The sequence below is a fragment of the Carassius gibelio genome, chromosome B25 (genome assembly GCF_023724105.1).
Source record: "Carassius gibelio isolate Cgi1373 ecotype wild population from Czech Republic chromosome B25, carGib1.2-hapl.c, whole genome shotgun sequence".
NCBI classification, from domain to species: Eukaryota; Metazoa; Chordata; class Actinopteri; order Cypriniformes; family Cyprinidae; genus Carassius; species Carassius gibelio.
In genome coordinates this window covers 13,545,903-13,559,562 of record NC_068420.1, presented here as the reverse complement: position 1 = coordinate 13,559,562, position 13,660 = coordinate 13,545,903, and the positions used below count along the sequence as shown (strand labels likewise).

The 13,660-nt window shown below is 37.2% G+C and overlaps 2 protein-coding genes across 2 annotated transcripts in view; both read left to right on the top strand.

The window, feature by feature from the left end:
* Positions 1-47: 47 nt before the first annotated feature.
* On the top strand, positions 48-5,893 carry tmem168b (transmembrane protein 168b). Its single transcript, XM_052597311.1, has 4 exons — positions 48-1,834; positions 2,811-2,953; positions 3,052-3,326; positions 3,639-5,893. The coding sequence occupies exons 1-4, from the start codon at positions 698-700 to the stop codon at positions 4,184-4,186; spliced, it is 2,103 nt and encodes a 700-aa protein (XP_052453271.1). The 5' UTR covers positions 48-697; the 3' UTR covers positions 4,187-5,893.
* Positions 5,894-11,459: 5,566 nt separating this feature from the next.
* Positions 11,460-13,660, top strand: part of dock4 (dedicator of cytokinesis 4) — a 71,273-nt gene continuing 69,072 nt past the window's right edge. The window contains exon 1 of the mRNA XM_052597310.1: positions 11,460-11,635. Coding sequence (XP_052453270.1) covers positions 11,599-11,635 — 37 coding nt within the window. The 5' untranslated portion in view covers positions 11,460-11,598. The remainder of the gene's footprint in view (positions 11,636-13,660) is intronic.

The window sequence follows — 13,660 nt, the reverse complement described above, 5'->3', positions numbered from 1 at the left end:
GTAAATAAATCATTTTATTCCATTCACCTCAGTTTCACTGCTGCGTTTGTCCTTTCGGGGATTCCGTAGCGCCTTAAATTCCGACGTGCAAACATGGCGGACATTGAGCGAAGTTTAGGCGATGGTTCGGGATTTTGTGCTAGAAATTTCCAGTTTTAGTTGCTTTTCTGTAAACGACTACGACCAATGACTTGTTTATCTACTGGCGTATTTCTTTTAGTTCGATTTAATGGATGTTACTCTCGTCGTGAACCGAAGCAACACATTCTTTGAACTTTCTGATGCCGGTAAACGCACTGAATCGGCTCGACGAAATCAGACTGACAGCACATTAACACTCCTCACCTCTTATATGTACCCTTATCTAATAACTTAAGACGAGTTTATCATTTGCACATTTATTTCACGCCTTCGTTATACCATGACCTTGAGTTGAAAACAGCTCGGTTCATTCAGCAGTAACAGGTGGATGTTTACAATCGCTGTACTCTAACAGCCTACTCTAACATTTGTACTAAAATGTCTCTCATAACGGTTTAGTTTGAGATTGACCTCAAATCCACCATACAACATGACCGTTTTTTGCTGAATAGTTATGTCGCGAATAATTGTTCGTGTTGTGATTATATAAAGTACGTCACTCGCGACGTTGACGTCTGCTAGTTTTTCTGCTGTTGAGCCAGTTTTAACTGCAGCGATGTGCAAGCTGCTCAAGTATTGCTTCAGTCACTTCCTTTACGCTGCGATGACCCGGCTGGACGAAGCCAACAAAGGGGTCAACATGTGGTCATCCATTCGGTACCTCGGTTACCTGTCCAGCCTGAACTCCCTGGTGGCCATTTGTCTGGGTATTTACGTACAATGGGAGAAAACCGCAGACACCGTCATCATGGTCATTTTCATTTTGGGCCTCTTCGTTCTTGGGATTGCCTGTATTCTCCACTATTACTTCGGCATGGAGAGCGTCAGCCTGTTTCTCCTGCATCTGTGGTTTGGTTTCCTTTTGGGTTTGCTGTGCTTCGTCAACGTCCCATCCAAAGAGCTGGATGTTAAGGAGCAGGTTGCCAACTATATGTTAATAGCGAGCATTGTGATACGAATCCTATGGGCTTTGGTTGGAAGAATGTGCGGTTATACCCGACATCAACCCGCCTTCCTCACTTCAAGGGAAGCTTTGGAGCTCACAGGCTTCGCTGTGGCCAGCACAACCTTAGTCAGCCAAAAATCCATAAGCCTTGTGGTCCTGTCACTGGCTTTGGCTGCTGTAATTGTGGATTTGCGCATGAAGTCCCTCTTGGCGATCCCAAACCTGGTCTGCTTCTCGGTTGTCGCCGCATTCTTCTTCCAGGAGTCTTTAGGAGTGTCCACCAACCCCTACGCCTTGTCCTGCTTCTTCAGCCGCCTCGTCTGCGACCCATTCCTGGACATCTACTTCAGCGGGCTTTCGGTCACCGAACGCTGGTCGCCGCTGCTACTGAGAAGAGGCCTGTGGAGACGCTTAACGCTTCTTCCTCTGGTGGTCATGGAGGTGATGTTTTTAGTCGTGGCCGCTCTGAAGATGAGCGATCTGGATCGGTGGTACCTGCTCATCCCGGGTCTTTCAGGATCTGCTCTTTTCTGGATCATCTGCCACCTGGTTTTTCTCGTCACGCTGTGGGGTTTTCACAGCAAGCTGAGTGACTGTCAGAGGATGTGTATACTGCACACGTCAGAGGCTGGAGAGCTGGACAGGATCATGGCGTCTAAGGGGATGAGGCACTTCTGTCTCATTTCGAAACGCCTTGTGCTCTTCAGCCTGATGTCCACCATCATACTCGGGGCTCTGGGTTGGCAGGTAAGGCTTCCTGTGAAAAGCTTTCTTAAAAAAAAAAGGTTATTTTGTTCATGGTGGGTTCACATGGTTTGGAAAAACCTTTATACAGTTTTAAATTGGCAGCACTTTATTTTACAGTCTTGTTCCTCATGTACATACTATGTACTTATTATAGTAATTACAATAACTATGTAATAACTAGGTACTAACCCTGAACCTACCCCTAAACCTAACCCTACCCCATGTAGTTACCTTGTATTACCAGAACTTTCTTAGATAAATACACTGGAAGTACACTAAGTATATGTTAGTACACGTACTGTAAAATAAAGTGCAACCAAAAAATTTACATATTTAGACATAATCACTTTAAATAAGTAAAAGTAACACGTTTTTCTTACACCTGAGTGTCTGTCAGTTCTATATAAAAAGGTTTGAAATATTTTAAAGGGTTAGTTTACACAAAAATGAAAATCCTGTCATTAATTACTCATCCTTATGTTGTTCTAAACTTGTAGCACTTTTGTTCATCTCAGGAACACAAATGAAGATCTTTTTGATGAAATCCGAGAGCTTTCTGACTCTGCATAGACAGCAACACAACTGATGTTCAAGACCCACAAAGAGAGTTAGGACATCATTAAAATAGTCCATGTGACATCAGTGGTTCAGCCGTAATTTTATGAGGCTACGCGAATACTTTTTGTCTTTGAAGTACCATGATGAGTAATTAATGACAGAATTAACATTTTCTACAATATAAATATAACCTGGATTTTCAGCATCATTGCTCCAGTCTTCAGTGTCACACGATCCTTCAGATCCTTTCTGATTTGCTGCTTAGAACATTTATTATCATCAATGCTGAAAGCTGTGCTGCTCAATATCTTTGTGGAAACTATGTCATATAAATATAAACCTTGGTCAAAATATTCTGCCCTAAAATAAGGGTGGTGGTCATTTTCTTTGGTCTGAAATCTACTATTTTCTCCTACAGATGTCCAACAGTCTGTTTATTGCGTTGTTTCTGCTGGTGCTTCCTCTGGAGTCACTAGCCCACGGTCTCTTCCACGAGCTGGGAAACAGCCTCGGAGGAACCTGTGTCGGCTACGCTGTGGTGATTCCTACCAACTATTGCAGGTACTGGTAACATACACACGTTTCACTAACTCAGATACTTCAGGTCAGTAGCTCACACAGAGGGGCAGCATCTCATTCTCTTCCTCGTTTTCTCTCAGCCCAGACGGTCAACCCATCCTGCTCCCCCCGGCGCATGTGCAGGAGCTCAACCTGCGCTCCACAGGGATTCTTAACAACGTGCAGCGCTTCTTCTCTCATCACATGATCGAGACCTATGGTTGTGATTACTCCACGAGCGGCTTGAGTTTGGAAGCCCTGCAAGCCAAGCTCCGCATTTTCATGGAGGCGCACACGGCTGACGGCCCACGACACGACACCTACGTGCTGTATTACAGCGGACACACACACCGCAGCGGAGAGTGGGCTCTAGCAGGTGGGAGGAGCATTACATCGCATGTTTTCCCGTAGAAACAGACACGACAGAATCTGGGAGAATCTCATAACTTAAAACTCAAAAACATACAAAAAAAATGAGAAAAATGTATTTTGTGGAATAAAAACACCTGTTAAATGTATTAGAATGAGCATTATTTATCTATCTATCTACAATATCTTCTAGAGTATTTTGTTGATAAATATGATCTGGACATTTGTTTTTAACTAACTCACATATTAGTAAAATTTGCAAACCATTTACATAAAAAATATTAAAAGATAGCCTTTTCTTGTCTTTTAATATAATTAGGTGGAGATGTTTTACGTCTAGATGAGATTGTGCAGCTTTGGAGAGAAAAGAACGCCGGAATCTGTTCCCGTCTCATCATTATTCTTGACACCGACAACTCGCTCCCCTGGGTGAAGGAGGTGCAGAAAATCGAGGGACTTTATGTAGCGGTTCAAGGAGCAGTGCTGTCTAGTTCCACAGACCCGGAGGTCCAGGACGCGCCTCAGCTCGGGGACTTCACCTGTCAATGGGTTGATTTTAACTGCAACCCTGACAGTATAGTTCGGTGGTCTGAGAGCGGGCGGCCCATCCGAGCAGCCTATGGCATCTCCAGACACTGGAGCGACTACAAGCTTCACCTGCCGACTGAAAGCGACGTCACCAGGCACTGGAGACTCTTCTTCCCACGCCTGACCTACCCTGTGGTTCAGCTCGCTCACTGGTGCGGTGGGTTGAACCTCTTTTGGGTTTGCGGTTACTGTGTTCGACTGCTCCGAAGGATCAAACTCACGTGGTGCCCACCTGCGGTGCTGGATACAGGCCAAGGTTTCAAACTGGTTAAATCGTAGGACAGGACCTAAAGTGTGGCGATGCTGGTCTGAGCTGTGTCTGGACACGGTTAGGTGACGATCATCTACGGCAGCTTTAGGTTGTGTTGACCAGCACAGCGATTTATAAAACCTCAGGTGTAAAAACACTCCATGTGGAAAAGAAATAGCTAAAAATTGGCCAACGTACATACAGGAATGTCATTCGTTACTCAGCAATGGTGAATTTTCTGGTGAACCAATCAACATTTCTGGGTCATAGGTCACCTCTAAATCAAAAGGTAGATAAACAGAAGATCTATTTTGCATAAAGAAATAAAATCGATTTTTTTAATGACAATCACAATCACAATAAAATGATGTCATTGTAATATGTACAAATATTTTATTTTTGATTAAATTATCTTATTAGAATCCTTTTTGGTAACCCCCCCCCCCTTTTTTACACGCACAACATATACAAAGTTTTTTTTTTTATTACGGTAAAAAAAAACAAAATCCCTGATTACATTTTGAAAAATGTCAATACCATGATGCAAAATGTTTTGATTTAAAATTAAAAATTATTTTTATGTGAATTATATTATTGTTGTTATATTATACAACAATATACAGGGTTTCTTTTATTACAGTAAAAAATATCCCCGTGATGATTAATGCAAAATTTAATTACCATAATGCAAAATATTCTTTGATTTAAAATGTATTCAAAATGATTGTTTATATTACATAAAATTATCAAAATATATGAAAATGATTGCAGTAAAAAAATGATAATCATCACATAAACGCAAATTTCTATACTTAATTGTCATGAAAATAATTGTTTTAATTAATGACCGTAAAATGTTTTAATTTTTTATGCAAAATATTTTTTTCCTTTTTGATTTGATAATGGTAAATTATGGCCTGGAGATTGTTATTATGAGATTCACATACAATTAGTTACTGATGGGCCTAACAGCATTGCACCCACTAACCAATTCAGCTGTTACAGCTTTAACTTCTTGAATTTTTTTAACTCCCACTGCCATTTTAACGCTTCTTTTTTTCATGACTTTTGTAAACTCTCAGTTATAATGTATCGGCACTAAACTGTTGAATGCAGCATTTATACACCGATCCAGCAGCACAGCATGAAACACATTACCAGCTCAGCCATTTTGCAGTGCCGCCTCTTAACTGCACTAGACAATGCACAGCCTTATATTTGGTATCTATACAAGGGACGTAGTGTCCATTTAACACTATAACCCACACATTCAGATCTGTCCAGTGGAGTAGTGTATTTATGTATTTTGTTTCATTTGTTTATACAGAAAAAGTTTTTTTACTGCCCTTTATAAATGGATAAATTCTTACTAATTTGTATAGTTTGGTAGGTCTCGATTAGTTAAGTATATCTGACTAATAATGTTGTGTGTTGCTAGCACTTACAGCAGTTTGGGTTAAGTGTTTATACTAGTAGTGACAAGTGCCTTGGCTAAAATTAATCCTCCCAAAAAGACACGAGGATTTACTCCTTGTAAAATATGCAATATTTATTGATTGACTTAAGACATGTATCGAAGAGGTCTAAGGCTTTGAGTTTTTTTTTAAGGAACCTGTCAATGGCTTTAACAAAGAATGAACGAGACGCTGGGATGATTTCAATGATTGTTTGTGTTTGAAATCAGACATGAGAATGAATTCGATATTTTGATAATAAAACTGGCTCTTTTACTGCAATATCATTTGTGTATTGAATTATTTTTATCACACCAACAGACAAAAAAACAAAAAAAAAACTACTAAATATTTATTAATTTATGTTGCTATTAAATTTCTATTCAGTGAATCTAAATAAATGAAATAAGAGAGAAACTAAAAATGCAGTCACTCTTACCATTGTTCAGTAAGTTTCCTTGGGTGAAATTCAGTTCAGTTCAATAGGAATTCACGCAATAGTATGGAAGCCTGTTTCTGACATGAAAAGGGTAGATTTTTATTTTATTTCATGATGACTTTTTCTCACACACTGCTTTTTGCCACACTATTGACAATAAACCATTTTTTTCCTCCGAGAAATTTAGCAAAGCTTTTCAAAATTGACCTAACATTATAAATGAATACATTTCTATTAAACATATAACTATGTTGGTGTCAGTAGTCACATGGAGAGAGGCGTGGATATATAGCGCTGTTGTGCTTCGGGCGTCCCGAGTTCAAATCCCAGTTCGCAGAGATACAGACCTCTTTTAATCCTGTCTCTCTCACCTCGCTACTTGAAATAGTGTCCTATCCTAATATATATATATATATATAATTAATATTAACAACATATAACTATCAACATTATATATTGCCCCATATTTTGTTTTGATAAACCCATTCTCTACCTTGTTAAATTTCTTCTGGCTATTCTGTAATGGACTTATATTAATGTTAATGGAACTGTAAATTGTTCTGACTATTGATACTGTTCTGACAATATCTTTATTAAAACACATGTTAATATTTACACTGCACGGCGGATGTAATTCACTAGGTTCACTTGCTGGTAAAACTTCAGGCCTGGACAAATGACACACAAGGCATTAATGACCCTCTGTGTGGTTCAAGGGTTCCTCTCAAAAACATTTCTGCTTAACTCACTTAAGTCTGTTTTTAATTTGTGCAGGTCAAATTCATGAGTTTCCTGGATGAAAACAAATCAAGTTATTAGTGAAAGTGAAAATGCACAGAAATCGGAAAAATAAATTTTCAGGCACTCAAATATGAACATTTAGTTCAGAAGCATCATCATATACCTCCACGTGTGTGTAAATTTTCTCCGTTGTTTCTGCTTGCTGCTCACAAAACAGATGCACGACACACACGGGATGAGCCTGCCAATCTGACGAATCACTGCAGAGAGTGCACAATATCAGGAAGGACACTAAAACTGAAAATGTGATCATCAGAGCAGAGCACAAATAGAAATGCCTTACTCATTTTCATCCTCAAAGAGCTCCCTGTCGTCCTCAGACTGCAGCTCCTCCCATGTCTTCCCCAACTCCTGCAACATTACCACAGCACAAGTGTGATTTCATGTTGACTATTTATGTGTTCAGATGAAAATGTACAAACCGGCACATGGCCATGCCAGGTAATTAATGACATAGAAGCGATCGTAGTCGTAGTCGTAGTTTCTGGCATTTATTTGTCGATGCTGTTTCTTCCTCATGTGATATTTAAAAGTGGTTTTATCACTGAATGTTTTCTCACAGTACAAACACTGCATACTATATAAATTTAATAATGGAAATTAATGCAATGACTGCAAGCACCAAGAGGGGGCGCTCAAACCTCCGTTTCCATTTGAATTTTTTTCAATTTGTAATAGTGGTTTGACCATTGATAATAGTATGAGTGTGTGAGACTACATACACTCACTTGATCAGATTCCACTGCAGAGTGTGGAGGAACTCAATGCAGTAGACGATGTTGTCAGGCAGACCGATGCTAAAAGAGCGTTCTTTAACCATGTGATTCAGCAGTGAAGACCTGCAGTGAAAACACAGTGCACAAACACATCACGTTACACGAGGATGCAGTCTTGTTGGCTACAAATAATAAAATAATAGAGCAAAAATAAATAGTGGTTTAAGTCTCGATAAGTCTCAATGGGAGTTTTGTCACTTTACAATGAAAACTATATTAAGGAATATTTACTCTGACACTACAAGGCAACCTGCAGTCAAATGAGCTAATTAATATTCATGAGTAAAGTCTCCACCTTGGTATGATTTACATTTGTGGATTTTAAAATCAATACCATTAACAAACTTGTTGAACAGCCTTGCAGATGCTCCATGTCAAATTTATCATAAGACAGTAAATTATATGAAATAATAAATAAAGAAATAAAACAAAATATTGCTAACTTTTATAATGTAATTTTTTATTTATTTATTAAATACTAAATAGAACACTATATTTAATATGAAATACTATATGATAAATGTTATGTAATTTATCAAATATTTTATATATTAATAATATATAAATAATTACTATTATAAATATTCTTAATAAATAATTCAGTGATCGGGTCTGTTGCGGAGCTCATGTACAAGATGTCAAGACTCAAATCTCAATCAAGAAATTATTTGACGTTAAATATACTGCTTCTAGAATTAAAAATTCATCAGAAATGAGATTTTATTGCAAACGACAGTTGTGGGTCACCTGTTTCCAGTAAACTCCTCATTGCAGAACATACAATGCAATGAAACTCTCTCGTCTCGCTCTTTCTGCTGCTGATCCAGAACCTCCTCCTATCAGAATATATCAAACTTCATTACAGACTTTGTAGCAGTGTAAGACATTACTATAGTGCACATTATGAATATGGTTGCATAATTGTTGTGAGTCTATAAACGGTTTTTATAATTGGTTTGGATCTCAGTGTGGTGTGTTCGTGTCATTCTGCGTTCCTGAAAACCCGCTGTTCGATTGCCACAATCATCGATAATTATCCCAAACGCAATCTGCGAATGATTTGTGTTTAATAAACAGTGCTAATCCTCTCAGCTCGAGTCTCATCGACGTGCGGCGTGTCAGTGAATGATTGAGAAAGGTCACAGCTGCACTGTTACACAGATGCTCGCCACACTGCAGAGGTGCTGAGAACGCTGGCTGCCTAGCAACCACAACCGCAGAACTGTGCCTGAGATGAAATCTGTGTGAGATGATTATGTTGACTCATAATATCTCTGCAAAAACAATCTTGGTGGGGGGTGGGGTTTGGCTTCTCATTGAACGCTGTGTTAATTGTTTCCTCAGTATTTTTTAGGAACGTAACCATTGTGGAATCTCTGGCAACCCAATTTTTTTTTTACAGTTACACAGCAACAGTATTTTAGCTGTATTTTTTTTTTACGCATATACAGACAACAAAAAAATCTAAATGCTTTATATTTAAGTATTTAAAGTGAAATAGAAGTGATATGCTTCTCAATAACATTTTCAATCAATAAAATGACATTGTCTATCGGACATAATAGGATTTGTGGTTAGAAAAAAATTGATAATAATTAAATAATTATTAACCAAAATCTCTCTTCAAAACCATTTTTTTATTCCATATGAAAATACATACTACTGTCATTACATTCATATTTTTAATAACATTTTCACAATCCAATCTTTAGTTCAGAACACAAAAAGCCCTGGTTTTATAATAATAATAAAACACAAATATTGAATTGTGACATAAAATCCATAAACAGTTATGGTGAACTAGAAAACGATTCAACCCGGCGCTCCGGTGAGATAAGAACTCGTAGTATGTGCTCTGGGAATGGGGAAGCAAAATAGAAAGAAAAAAACACAGTTCCCAGGCACTCAAAAATAATTCAGGTGGAGAAGGTAATGGTGAACTGTTTATCATCAATCATCAATATTTTTAGAACGAGTTCTTGGCAGGCTCTTAATTTATTATTTTAAATTCATTTTATATGAGGTTTACAGTTTTGGAGCCTTGCTGTCCACATACAGCTAAAAAAAAAAACCTGTGATTTTTTGACTAAAAAAAAACATCAAAATTAAATTAATAAAATTAAAAAAAATTAAAAATGAATACAATTTTTTTAAAGGTTTCTAAGTCGCAGAGTTGCAATTTTTTTCTTTCCAAATTAAACAACATGATTGGAAAAGTAGAAATGTGGGGAAAAGTTCCAATGTGCTAAATGTGGGACAATAATAATTCAATATTATGTTTGATGCTAAATATTATTAAATTTATATATTGATATTTGGATCGACAGTACTTTAAATATAATTTTTTGTTCATTAAAATTGGTTAAAAATTAAACATAGTATTATAATAAAACATAATTCTGTTTTTTTTTTTACATTATGTTGACTACAGAATAAAATCACTATGGATCAAAATTATATATGTTTCATATCAGATAAACATATTCAGTTTGCAAGAAAAATGATCTTTTAAATACTTTAAAAATAGTTTTATCATTAATATTGAAAAATCCATGGCTATTAACTAACTAAAATGTAAACACAAGATTGTTCAGCTCAAATGTGTCTTACCTACAGGACCTTCAGAGTTGGTCTTGATAACACTGCAGAAGTCTGTAATGGGCTGCTCTGTGACACGTTTCTTCCAGTACAGCATGTACCTGCAACAAAACAATTATATTTTTTTCATTATTTTGTGTTATTTGTATTGTGCTTGATGAATTTCTGACACACCTAGGTCACAAATCTTGTGAATTCTCCCCGTGGAAAGTCAACGATGAGTTTGACATCAGCGATGACCAGTTTGTGATCCAACACCATGTGCTTGAGAAGCTGCTCTTTCACAGACGCGGGAAAAGAGTCTGAACATAGAGCACAGGTCACCGGACGTCCATCGCTGGAGAAGGAGAGAGAAGCACTACCACACAGGTGCTCGGGGAAACAAACCGGCTCAAGAATACAATCCTGCTTAGCTAACAATGAGAGAAGACACATTATTCACACATTTAATAAATATGATGCACAAATATATTTGTGTTTAAAATGACTGAAGACATAAATCCATTCTGGTTCATTAATTCAGTCTGAAGTACTCCAGCTAGCTTGTCTCATGAATCCCACGACCTTTCTAGATGTCCAGCATTCATACAAACAAGCAGCTGATTCACACGAAACGACTGTGTGACTCATGTAAGTTAAACAGCATGTTATCCTCTGAAAACCTGATACAACTGTGCTCCTAAGTGCACTTTATGAGTTGTTTTGCCCTTTTCGAAATAAGCTTTTGCGGTGACAGATTAAAGGGTCGCTAAACATCTGTTAGAAGATCCATGTCAACAAACTTTACACTTTAACCACCCACTCCTTGCTGAGAAAAACAGCTTAAACTGTGGTCTGCTGTTTTTAGCTGGTCTGTTGATGGGTTTAACGTTATTTCTGCAGATGACAAACTTGCATACTGTTATATTTTTTAAAAAGCATATTCAGACAAATAAACATGTAACTTGCTAGATAGTAACAAATTAGATATACAGGAAAATAAATCAATATAATATAAAATATCTGCCAATATTAATAATTCCGTTAACCAACCTGTCAAACTTGTGCTGTGCATCTGCGCGTCTATGGTTTTTAAATCCCTAAATCACGTGACCTGGTGAATGACGCACTGACCTATCAGCGTTAAACCGCCGCTGTTGACGCGTTCACTGGGTGTTGTAGTTCTCCATCCAATCGTTCTCATTCATTTCCTGCATCTCCCATAAGTCAATGGTGTTTTTCTTCAGGGCTGAGAAGTGTGTTGGATGTGGGATGCTGCTGTGACTCTGCCCTCAGAACAATACAGTGCAACCCCTGTGTAACAACAATATGGATAGTATCCGCCGTAATTGCCCTGTTTTATAGCACACTTTCTTTTACTTGACGCGGGAAAAATGTGGATACCGACTGAACATGAAAAATATGGCGTTGGTAAGTAACATATTTACATTATATTGCCGCATTGTTAATAAAAACGCAAGTTAGATCGCTGCAGGTGCGATAATGAGCCGTGACATCTACAATCTGGCAGATGAAATGTCACATAATTTTCCGCTGATTTAAAACCTTGAAGGCAACTGACTAAATAATGTATATATATATATATATATATATATATATATATATATATATATATATATATATATATATATATATATATATATATATATATAATAATGTTGTTTTCCTTAATTCATTTGAATGGTCATCTTGAATATCTCTTATATGTATAAGAAGAAGAAATAGCCGCAGTAAAACCTGGTCTTTTGTTTTCCTTGATATAGACGCTCTTATTCAATTACTGAGCAAATGATTTTACGTCTAAAACCGAAGCAATACAGTTTTATTTGAGAAATAGCATATTCATTATTTATACTATATATTATTACATCAACAGCAAACAGTAAGGTATTCGACTTACATTCTATTTGTATTTATGTACATTTTTGTTTACATATTAATAAATGTAATTTCTTTTTGCATATCTATCTATCTATCTATCTATCTATCTATCTATCTATCTATCTATCTTTGATCTGTCTTTCTCTCTCTCTCTCTCTCACACACACACACACACACACACACACACAGACCCTTTATATACATATTGATAACTGATTATTCACTAAATTGCTTAAAATATGGCTTGTATTAAGTGCCATCAAAAAATTTTTTTTAAGTTGAGCCAATTGATAACCTCAGTGATATTATTTTTATTCTTTCTTTTTTTGTAAGTTTGTTGTGACAGCAGCTGACAGTCTGAAGGATGATTTTTGGCAGATGAGCCGCCTGGAATCTGCTCATCTCTCATTGGCTGTCAGGGGTAGAGATGGACATGAAGTCAGTTGAGCAGTTTGAGGAGTGCAGCAGTACAGTGGAGTTCACATGTGCTACGGGTCTTCTGTAATCTTGTTCACTACAGCTTTACTCAAATAAACAGGATGACATTTGGTCAGTTCTTCAGTTAGAAGGAGAGAAGGTCAGAGCAATGAAGAAAGGCAGTTTGAGGGGCCAGGGAAGGTGGGACAACAAACAGAGCCTCTGTTTTTTTGTTCTTAAATTGCAGAATGATATTATGGAAAATAGCAAAATTATTATTTATTTTTTTTGCATGATAGCCAAAAACCACATCTGGAGCATATTGCATTGGAATATGGCAAAATAGTTGAACATTACAGTTCTGCTCTTTGGAAAGTGTACACAGCTATCGAAACCTTTATCGGTCATGAAATATGGATGGAGTCCAGCCGGGATCGCACACACACACACACACACACCCTTAAGTGCATGCATACACATTTACACACAGACGTGCACTGTAATCTTGGCACTATTATTCACTCACCTGCATGACTTGTTTTTTTTTTCTGTTGTGGGATTCAAAGTTTTTTTAGAGTTAATGGGGAATGGCTTGTTTAAGCTTCAAAATTTACCTAAAAGTGCCATAAAAGTATCATGAATGTAGTCCAAATGATTTCTGTGCAGTATTCCAAGTCTTCTGAATTAAAATTGGCTGAACATTTACTCGCCAGTAGGTCATGCAAGAAATACATTAGATGAGTTTGTTTGTCACTTGCTCACCAATGGATTCTCTGCAGTGAATGGGTACCGTCAGATCCAGAGCCTAAATAGCTGATAAAAACATCATGATAAATCACAAGTAAATGACATGAATCCAGGCAGTCAATTAATATCTTGTGACGTGAAAAGCTGCATGTCAATTTGTAAGAAACAAATCCATCGTAAGATGTTTTAACTTCAAACCGTCGCTTCCAACTAAAATATGAGTCCTGTATCCATTTCTCCAGTGAAAAAGTCATGAATCCGGAGAGAAATATACACAGTTGAAGCACGTTCCAAACAAATCTGTGAGTAGATTTTGATGTGAGAGGACAACAGGAGATGGACTTTTTCACTGGAGGAAGCGTTATAGATTATTTAGGGGAATTTTTAGAG